Source organism: Ursus arctos, unplaced genomic scaffold (assembly GCF_023065955.2).
Source record: "Ursus arctos isolate Adak ecotype North America unplaced genomic scaffold, UrsArc2.0 scaffold_8, whole genome shotgun sequence".
Classification (NCBI taxonomy): Eukaryota; Metazoa; Chordata; class Mammalia; order Carnivora; family Ursidae; genus Ursus; species Ursus arctos.
The window spans coordinates 29,390,025-29,401,033 of record NW_026623100.1 but is presented as its reverse complement, the minus strand read 5'-3'; the positions used below and the strand labels follow the sequence as shown (position 1 = coordinate 29,401,033).

Sequence of the window (11,009 nt, the reverse complement as noted above, 5' to 3'; positions counted from 1 at the left end):
CGTAGTCAATAGTGAAAAACTGAAAGCTTTTCCTCTACAATCATGAACAAGACAAGGATACCCTCTTTCTCTATTTCTTTTCAACACAGTACTGGAAGTCCCAAACAGAGAAATTAAGAAATAAAATAAATAAAAGGCATCCAAATCAGAAACAGACTCTTAACTATAGAGAAGAAACTGATGATTGCCAGAGGGGAGGTGGGTGGGGAGATGGGTAAAATAGGTGATGGGGGGGCGCCTGGGTGGCACAGTCGTTGAGCGTCTGCCTTTGGCTCAGGGTGTGATCCCAGCGTTCCGGGGATCGAGTCCCACATCGGGCTCCTCCGCTGGGAGCCTACTTTTTCCTCTCCCACTCCCCCTGCTGTGTTCCCTCTCTCGCTAGCTGTCTCTCTGTCACATAAATAAATAAAATCTTTAAAAAAAAAAATAGGTGATGGGGATTAAGGAGTGGGCTTGCTGTGATAAGCACCGGTTGTTTTATGGAAGTGTTGAACCACTGTGTAGTATACCTGAAACTACTATTACACTGTATGTTAACTAACCAGAATTTAAATAAGAACTTAAAAAATTAATGAGCAATTTGTAAAGAAAATTTTAAAAACAATAGAGCATCAAGAAAAATAAAAATCTTAGCAATAAACCTAAGGAGGTGAATGACTTGTACACTGAGAATTAGAAAGAAAATAAACACAGTACTAAGTGAAAAAGCATCCCTTTTGTTCATGGGTTGTAAGATTTATTTTTAAAATGTCCGTACATCCTAAAGGAATCTACAGATTCAATGTAATTCTTATCAAAAAGCCCATCCTAAAATTCATATGGAATCACAAGAGACCCTGAAGAATCAAAATAATCTTGAGAAAGAATAAAGCTGAAGGGCTCATACTTCCTCATTTCAAAACTTACTACAAAGCTATAGTAATGAAAACAATATAGTACTGGCATGAAAACAGACATATAGACTGATGGAATAAAATAGCCCAGAAATAAACCCTTACATATATGGTCAAATTATTTCCAACAACGTTACCTAGTCCATTCAGTAGGGGAAAGGACAATCTTCTCAACAAATGGTGCTTGGAAAACTGGATATCCATATTTTAAAAAATGAAGATTGGACCCTTAACTCAAAATGGATCAAAGACCTAAATGTAAGACCTAAATTACAAAACTTATAGGGAGAAAACTTCATGACGTTGGATCTGGCAATGGTTACTTGGAGAGGATACCATAAGTACAGGCAACAAAAGTAAAAATAAATTGGACTGCATCAAAATTTAAAACTTTTATTCAACAAAGGACACTATCAACAGAATGAAAAGGCAACCCGTGAAATGGGAGAAAATGCTTGAAAATCATATATCTGATAAGGGATTAATATCCAGAATATATAAAGTACTCCTAAAACTCAACAACAAAAATCAAACAACCTGATTCAAAAATGGGCAAAGGGACTTGTATAGATATTTCGCCAATGAAGATAAACAAATGGCCAATAGGGACATGAAAATATGTTCAACATCACTGATAATTATGGATATACAAAATCAAAACTATAACAAGATATCATCTTACACCCATTAGGATGGCTATAATAAAAAATAAAAAAAAATTAAAAAAACCAGAAAATGACAAGTGTCGGCAAAGTTGTGGGAAAATTGGAGCACTGTTGGTAGGATTGTAAAATGGTGCAACCATAATGAAAACAACATGGTGTTTAATTAAAAACAGTTGGGGCACCTGGCTGGCTCAGAGGAGCATGTGACTCTTGATCTGGGGGTCATTAATTTGAGCCCCACATTGAGAGTAGAGATTACTTAAATAAAACTTTAAGAAATTAAAAATAGAACTTAACATGTGATCCAGCAACCCCACTTATAGGTATATATCCAAAGGAATTATAATCAGGGTATGAAAAAGATATCTGCACACCCATCTTCATAACAGAATTATTCATGATAGCCAAAAGCTGGAAGCAATCCAAATTTCCTTGGATGGACAAATGGATAAACAAAATGTATATACATATGGTGGAATATCATTCAGCCTTAAAAAGGAAGGAAATCCTAAAACATGGGTAAACCACGAGGACATTATGCAAAGGGAAATATGCCAGTCACATAAATGCAAATACTGTATGATACTACTTAAATGAAGTATCCAAAGTAGTCAGATTCATAGAAACGAAAAGCAAAATGGTAGTTACCAGGGCCTAGAGGAAGGGAAAAAAAAATAAATAGGGAGTTGTTTAATGGGTGTACAGTGTCAATTTTACAAACAGAAAAAAAATTTGGAGATCTCTTGCACAATAAGATGAATATACTTAATACTACTGAACTGCACACTTAAAAAATGGTTAACATGGTAAACACACACACACACACACACACACACACACACACACACACAGTGTGGTCCTAAGAGTTTTTGGCCTTTAATAAAGTTTATGTTTTTTCAAATATAATTTTTCAGAACTTCAACATGTTCTACAATTTTTCTAAGCAATGCCCTAAGCTGCCAGTTTTGCTCTGTACATCTGTATGATGTGGGAATAGCAAACTCTCTATACAATTTAAAATTCCAATTAAGATGAGTAAGTATTGGAAAAGATACATTCTTGTAAAAGATACTTTCCTTTTTTGCTTTCAAATTGTGTTCTACATGTGGGACGTAAAATAATTCACTTCTCACTATTTTCCAGTATAATAAAATATTCCAGTAGTTGGTTAATGACAGCAAAAAATATTCAATTAATAAAATGCTGGTTAAAAACACTATGAATGGGGAAATTATAAATGAATTTTTAATATGTGAACTTGAAAACATGAATTCATTCAATTATCAAATGTGAACTTGAAAACATTAATTATTCAGTTATCAAATTTCCCTGGTTGAGGTAAGTGTCAGAATGACAGACGTCATACAGGGACTAGGACTACAAGATTTACACTATATAGTTAACTGACAAATTTTTTAAAAGTTTCACTGGGATATGTGAAAGTTTTCCTGTAACCATACTTATAAAGGAGTTAGCAGAAATTTTATTTGATTTTGACTCATATCTTGATCATTTTTTAACAGAACTCCTGGGGCCTTTGGACAGAGGAGATATGCTAAATGAAGCTTTTGTCAGCCTATCTTTAGCTCCTCAAGGAGAAGACACATTTCCAGACAACCTCCCTCCCTTTTGTTCAATCCATAAACATATTATTCAACAAAGAACACTGAATGTCTCTTCTAATAGGTAAGATATGTTGAATTGAGAAAAGTGCTCTGCAGTGTATTTAGTATTAAACAATTTAAATATTCCCTGTTTAAATGCAAACTATAGTTAAGCAAGAATATTTTAAAATGTCAAAGAAAAAAATGTGCATTTCTCATGGCAATGACTTTGCGGTAGTTTGGTCACGCAAGAGCAGGTATGATGGAGGAAGACTTCAGCATAAACAGAATATTGTTAGAATGAATGTTATTCCAGGCCAAGATGAACATGAATTACTATAACATATCAAATTCTATTGTTATTCTGTTGTCAAATTTTAGAATCTGTTAGATTAAAATATTAATTTTTAGTATATTTAGTATGTTTAGTATATTTAGTTTATAATTCATATGATTGTACTTATGCAACATTAGTTTCTGAAATCTGATAAATGATAATTTCATATCTATCCAGCTGATTATGAGTTATTGAGATAATAAACAGGATAAATGTGAAATAAAAATACTAGACAAAGTAATATTATTTATAATGGTAATTATGTTAGTTACCATTATAATTTGCTCTGAAGCAAAGGTCAGCAAACTTTTTGTGTAAAGCACCAGATATTAGGCTTTGTAGATTGTACAGACTCTGTCACAACACTCAACTCTGCCATTGTAGTATGAAAGCAGCCACAGACAATAATTAAATGAGAGTGGCTGTGTTACAATAAAACTTTATTTACAAAAACAGGCAGTGGACAGGATTTGGCCCCTGTTCTACAGTTTACACACCTGCTCTTGAGGATCCCAACTATATGCAATAATTGTGAAGAGGCCGTATTTATATATATATATCATATGAAATATAGATCATATAATTCATATCAATTATACATATATACTCATAATATCCTTGAGGAAAAATGCCTCAAACTACAGAGTTTGATTAACAGTAAATGAAGGTGGGGCGCCTGGGTGGCTCAGTCGTTATGCATCTGCCTTCGGCTAAGGTCATGATCCCAGGGTCCTGGAATCGAGCCCCACATCAGGCTCTCTGCTCAGTGGGAAGCCTGCTTCTCCCTTTCCCACTTCCCATGCTTGTGTTCCCTCTCTCGCTGTCTCTCTGTCAAACAAATAAATAAAATCTTTAAAAAAAATAGTAAATGAAGGAGAATTTCCAGGTATGGCAGAGTTTAGATGTAAGTAAATCCTCTCCCCAGGAAACAGTTATAAAACTGGACAAAAATTACCATTTCAGAGCTCTGGAAATCAAATAGGGGCACATAGTTTGATAAGCATTTATTCATGAAAAAATGCTGAACTTCTAGTAATAAAGGGGAAATCTGATGTTCTGGGGCTGCTCCCATCCTTTCTTGACCCCCACGCTAGTGCAGCCTTGTAGTTCTACGAGGGTAGGACAAGCGTTGAAAAACCATAGCTGATTTGATTTGGAGCTTAGAGTGGAAAAACCCTGCCCGGCAGCATTATCAATAAAAATAGCAAACTGTCAGTAAAAGTAACAAATTTGATAGGAAATGAACAGGGAAAGCCACAGCTCTACTAGCCTGCTTAGGTCAAGTGACAGAATGGGAGACTAGCCAAAAATTTTTTGACAGGAAGATTCTGGACTAAGAGAATCAAAGAGGGTCTAATTAAACTACGCATTCCTGAAGGTGTATGACCTCTTATTTTTTGGCTCCCTTTTATCTTGCAGGACCCTAAGTTTTCCCCTTTTGCTTCTTTCCTTCACGCCCAACTGCCAGAAGGTGCCTCTTCCTTTTTGCCTTTTTTCACCCACCCATCTCCCCACCACAGAAGCTCTGCATTTAACAAACTATCCTTTGGGTGGCTGGGTGGCTCAGTCCATTAAGCAACTGCCTTCAGCTCAGGTCATGATCCCAGGGTCCTGGGATCGAGCCCCATGTCGGGCTCCCTGCTTGGTGGGAAGCCTGTTTCTCCCTGACTGCCACTCCCCCAGCTTGTGCTCTCCATCTCTCTCTGACAAATAAATAAAATCTTTAAAAAAATAAATAAAATAAAAAATAAAATAAAAGCTATCCCTTCACACTGCATGGTGTAATTCATGCTCAAATCTACAAGAACACCAGGAAGTGGAGATCATGCATTGGGATTTGGCATTTTTTCCATTTTATTTATAACTGTCTGGAAGTTCTCTGTCAATGCTGAAGGTGGGGCTTTCATGTAGTTTCTTTTATTAGTTCTATATCATTTATAGAGGAAGTACTGGGAAGTGGAAAGGAAGGCAGCTATTATTATCTTCAACTACCCGGAAGTCCTACTTCTTTATTCACTTTTTTAAAAATGATTTTACTGGGGTATAATTTACATGCATCATAAAATTTGCCCCTTGTAAGTATACAATTCAATGATGTTTGCTAAATTTATAGTCATGCAACTACCACCAGAGTGGTTTTAGAACATTTCCATTGCCACTAAAGCCCCTTGTGCCAACTTACACTGCATGTCCCACTCCTACCTCCAGCCTGAGCCAGTCACTGGTCTGCTTTCTGCCTCTAGAGGAATTTCATATAAATGAAATCATATAGTCTGGAAACTTCATATAAATGAATTCATACAATATATTGTCTTTGTGTCAGGCTTCTTTCACTTAGCATGGTTTCTGAGGTTCATACATGTTGTAGCATGTAGTTTATTCCTTTTTCGTTTCTGAGTAGTATTCCATTGTATGGATATACCACCTTTTGTTTATCTACTCAACAGCTGATGGGTATTTTAATTACTTCCAGATTTGGGCTATTATGAAAAATGTTGTTATAAATATTCACTTATAAGTCTTCAAGGGGACATATGCTTTCATTTCCCATGGGTAGATATCTAGGAGTGGAATTGCTGGATCATATTTTAAGTTTATATTTATCTTATTAGTTTTTAGAAACTACCAAATTTTTTTCCAAAGTGACTACAACATTTTACATACCTATCAGCAATGTACAAGGGCTCCAATTTTTCCATATCCTTACCTATGGTTGGTATTGTCAGTCTTTTTTATTGTAATCATTCTACTGGATATAGAGTAGTATGCCATTATGACTTTAATTTGCATTTCCCTAATGATTAGTGATGTTGAGCATTTTTCTGTGATTATTAACCATTAGTATATCTTCTTTGGTGAAATATCTATTCAAAACTTTGTCCATTTTTAAAATAAGTTCTCTTATTATTGAATTATAAGACCTCTTTATATATTCTTAATTGTAAGTCCTTATTCAGATATATGATTTGCAAATATTTTCTCCCAGTCTGTGGCTTGCTCTTTCATTTTCCTAATCGTGTCTTTTGAAGTGCAAAAGTTTCAAATTTTGGTAAAACCCAATGTTGTTATGATTTCTTTTATTGATTATGCTTTTGTTTTGCATAGAAGAAATTTTTTTCTAACTGAAAATCACAGAATTTTCTCTTCTGTTTTCTTCTGGAAGTTTTACAGTTTTAGCTCTTACACTCAAGTCCCTTTTGAGTTAATTTTTATGTATGATGTGATACATAAGTATCTACATTCATTATTTTGTACATGAAAATCCAGTTTCCTTTATACATTTGTCAAAAATCAGTTGACCATAGGTGTAAAGATTTATTTCTGGATTTGGCATTCTGTTTCATTGGTCTCTATATCTACCTTTGCACAAACAAGTGCCAGACTTAGCTATAGTGAGGGCTCCACTGAACCAGAATCTCCCAAAATACATTCCAATACCACAAAAATAAACAGGAAAAAGATGAACAGTTCTATACAGTTACTTCAAAAAAAACAGAAAATGAAATCAACACATATCAATTAAGAAAAATTCTCACCCCCTCCCCACAAAACAACCCTACAACACTCCATGCAAAATTAAATATATTCGAACAAGCAGCTGGGTACAGGGAAACCCACTCTGAATTAGAAGGACAAAAACTAAGAGGAAGAGGTGGGGTGGGAAAGGAGGAAGTTCATTGCATTCAAGAAAGAAAAGGAAGAAAAATATATTAGAAGTGAAATAGTACAAGGCACACAAATGGGAATAAATTCAAATTAAAATTTAATAAAAGGCACTGAAAATGGCAGAAAACAAGACAATGAAGAGGCAATAAAGAAAAAAAGACAAGAAAGTAATGGAAAGAGAAATAGGCAAAGAAGTAAGAGCATTTGTACAATTTGATTCATTGGAAACAAAGTTAATATTCAAAACTATAATCCAGGGAAAATGTTTCAGAAATAAGATTTTTTTAAAAAAGGTTTGGATTTACATACCAAAAGATTATACCAAGAGGTGCCTGGGTGGTGGCTCAGTCGTTTAAGCATCTGCCTTTGGCTCAGGTCATGATCCCAGGGCCCTGGGATTGAGCCCCACATCAGGCTCCCTGCTTGGCAGGGAGTCTGGTTCTCCCTCTCTCTCTGCCCTCCCTCCCACTCATGTTCTCTCTCAAATAAATAAAAATATCTATCTATATACATATAAAAGATTATGCCAAGTACCTGAGAAAAATTATTATAACAATCAGTTTGAAGACATTTTTTAACAAAACTCTTAGATTTCAATTAGTTTTAAAAATCTGTAAGGCCCCCTGGTAGAAAGATCAAATAACTTACAAATGCAGAAGAATTAAACAAGCATCACCCTTTTCAAAAATAAAATACAAGGTGAGGCAAAAGTAGAGCAGCGATTTTTTTAAAAACTCAATGAAATGAAGTGTAAAGCAATGATTATGCCGGATTATCTAGATGGGCATAATGTAATCCTTAAATGTGAAAGAGGGTCCTTAAATGTGGTAGAGGGAGGCAGAAGAATCGGTGTCCAGTAACTCATGGTGAGATGGACTCAACTTACCACTGGTAGCTTTGAAAATGGAGGAAAGGAGCCATGAGCCAAGCAATGCAGAGTGGCCTCCAGAAGCTCAAAAAGGCAAGAAAGTAGATTATTCTCTAGAACTTCCAGAAAGGGATGCACCCTGTTTAAGTCACTAAATTTGTGGCTATTTGTTATGGCAATAAGGAGGAATTAATACAAAGTATTAGGATGTGTTCTGTAATTTTAATAGATCATTTTGAATGACTGGGCTGACTTGATAGGGAAAGCTGCCTTGACATCGGTGAAAATTTGAGGTGAGGTCTGTTTTCACACTTCACCATCCGAATGCTAGGGCTCAGGGCTAAACTTGAATACCAGAACTGCACTGGGGAAGTTTAGGTACCCTAAGATACTTAAAAGTTTTTGCCTAGAGAAGTCCATTAGACTCTTTAAGAGTCTCAGGCTCTAAAAGAGAGAGAAACAGAGAGAATAGAATAGAATAGCCCACAGCATGGGCCCACTCACCAGGGGTTAAGGGTGTATCTACTTTTCTTCACTGTTGTATCCACGGCATCCAACCCAGTACCAGCCACAGAGTGAGCATTCAACAAATATCCCATCCATGAATGAATGAATGAACCATAAAATGTCAGCCTACTTTACAAAATGTCTTCTTAATTTTAAATCATTCCCATCCTATTTACATTCTTCATATGCTTATATGACTGAATAAAATTTTAATTTCTGGGTAGCCTATGGTAAAATAAACTGGATTAACTTGAACTAAAGATAATGCAGAAGCCAACTGAAAACTGATTTGAATACACTGTACTGTGCTTGAGTTTATAAACAAAGCTACTTGAATGTAAACTGTATGAGAATAGAGGTTTGTCTTTTTTCCCCCCACTGCTGGATCCTCCAGAACATAGAAAGGTGCCTCGCATAGAACACATGCTTAATAAATATTTACTGAATAAACAAAAGAATTATTTCTATAATACAAGAATATAGAAGATATAAGAATATATAGCTGGTAATAAGTGTGTTAAGTAGACACTTTAGATACCCCAAAATAATTAGGCACTTGCATATTAATAGCATTTACAACATTTAGGGTATAAGTGAGTGTTTTTAAAAATCACCATTATCCTCCCGAAGATGGTGGAGGAGTAGGGGTCCCCTTTTTCAGCTGGTCCCCTGAGCCGAGTTGGATAGGTACCAGACCATCCGGAAAACCCACGGAAGCAGCCTGAGATGCAGGAAGATACATCTGGATCTCTACAAACGAACATCTCTAGCACTGAGTATTGAGGTACGAAGTGGGGAGCCGTGAATCCACACAGATATCAGAAAAGAAAAGGAAGGGGGAGGGAGCCTCCACGCTTGGACACCAGGAAGTGGTAGCCACCTGCACTGGGGAGCAGCCAGGAGAGAACAGACTGAGACCGCGAGCCTGGAAACGTGTGCGCGTCCAAACTGAAAACCGGCGCTCCAGTGCGCTCACTGGAACCAGACTGAGACAGCGAGCTCAGGAGCACGCACACGACCAGACTGAAAACCTGCGCTCCGGAGTGTGCGTGAACTTCACTGAAACAGGGAGCTCGGGAGCATGCATGGGGTCAGCTGGCAGTGTTAGAAACACAAAGGACAGAGACGTGCCTGCCCTGGAAGTGAGGGCTGGGACACCGGCTGCAGGGTTTTTAGCAGCACCAACAGAAACAGAGTTAAAGAGGCCAGAAGAGCTCAGTAGAGAGCGGACTGTGATTTCTCTGTTCTGAGACAGAGACTAGGATACAGTCACTGCTGCTCTCTCAGAAGAGTCAGGAAAACCACCAGGGAAAGCCGCCAGAGAACAAAAGCCTGGAAATACCAGCTCCTATTGTGCCAATCCCCATCCCCTCTCGCAGGGGACAGGGAGACTCTACCCAAACAGGGTTGCCTGAGTATCAGCGCGGCAGGCCCCTCCCCAAGAAGGCAGGCTGAAAAATCAAGAAGCCCACATCCCTAAGGTCCCTATAAAACAAGAGCACACTGCCTGGGTCCTGGTCAATAATTTGGGCTCTGGGCATCCCCGCAACCTCTCCTCATCAGAATGATGACAAGGAGAAATCCCCCCCAACAAAGAAAAGATAATGAGTCTGTGGCCTCTGCCACAGAACTGATGGCTATAGATATAACCAAATTATCAGAAATGGAGTTCAGAGTAACAATGGTCAAGATGATGTGTAGACTTGAAAAAAATATTAACGAAAATATTAACGAGAACATAGAATCTCTAAGGGTGGAAATGAGAGCGAATCTGGCAGAAATTAAAAATGCTATGAATCAAATGCAGTCAAAACTAGGTGCTCCGACGGCCAGGGTGAATGAGGCAGAAGAACAAATTAGTGAATTGGAGGATGGGATGGGAGAAGAGAAAGCTAAAACAGAAACTTGGCTCAAAAAAATCCAATCTCAAGAATGTAGGTTACAGGAGATTACTGACTCAATGAAACACTCCAGTGTCAGAATCATTGGCATCCCTGAGGGGGTGGAGAAAGACAGAGGTCTAAAAGATATATTTGAATGAATTGCAGCTGAAAACTTCCCCAATCAAGCAGAGGAAATAAGCATTCGTGTCCAAGAGGCAGAGAGGACCCCTCCCAAATTCAACCACGACAAACCTAGGCCACGTCACATCATAGTGCAATGTGAATATTAGATCCAAGGATAGAGTATTGAAAGTGGCCAGGGCAAGGAAATTTCTCATGTACTAAGGCAAAAATATTAGGATTACGTCAGACCTGTTTACACAAACCTGGAATGAGAGAAAGGGTTGGAGGGGCATTTTTAAAGCTCTTTCAGAGAAAAACATGTAGCCAAGGATCCTTTATCCAGCAAGGCTGTCATTCAGAATTGATGGAGAGATAAAAACCTTCCAGAATTGCCAGTCACTGACCAATTTCATAACCACGAAACCAGCCCTACAGGAGATATTAAGGGGGGTTCTATAAAAGT

At 37.4% G+C, this 11,009-nt stretch overlaps 1 protein-coding gene across 17 annotated transcripts in view; it reads left to right on the top strand.

Moving 5' to 3' along the window:
• The window catches only part of WDPCP (WD repeat containing planar cell polarity effector), a 489,024-nt gene that overhangs the window by 397,429 nt on the left and 80,586 nt on the right, over window positions 1-11,009 (top strand). For all 17 annotated transcript variants that reach the window (XM_057309423.1, XM_057309427.1, XM_057309428.1 and 14 more), the window contains one exon: window positions 3,082-3,244. In XM_057309423.1, coding sequence (XP_057165406.1) covers window positions 3,082-3,244 — 163 coding nt within the window. The remainder of the gene's footprint in view (window positions 1-3,081; window positions 3,245-11,009) is intronic.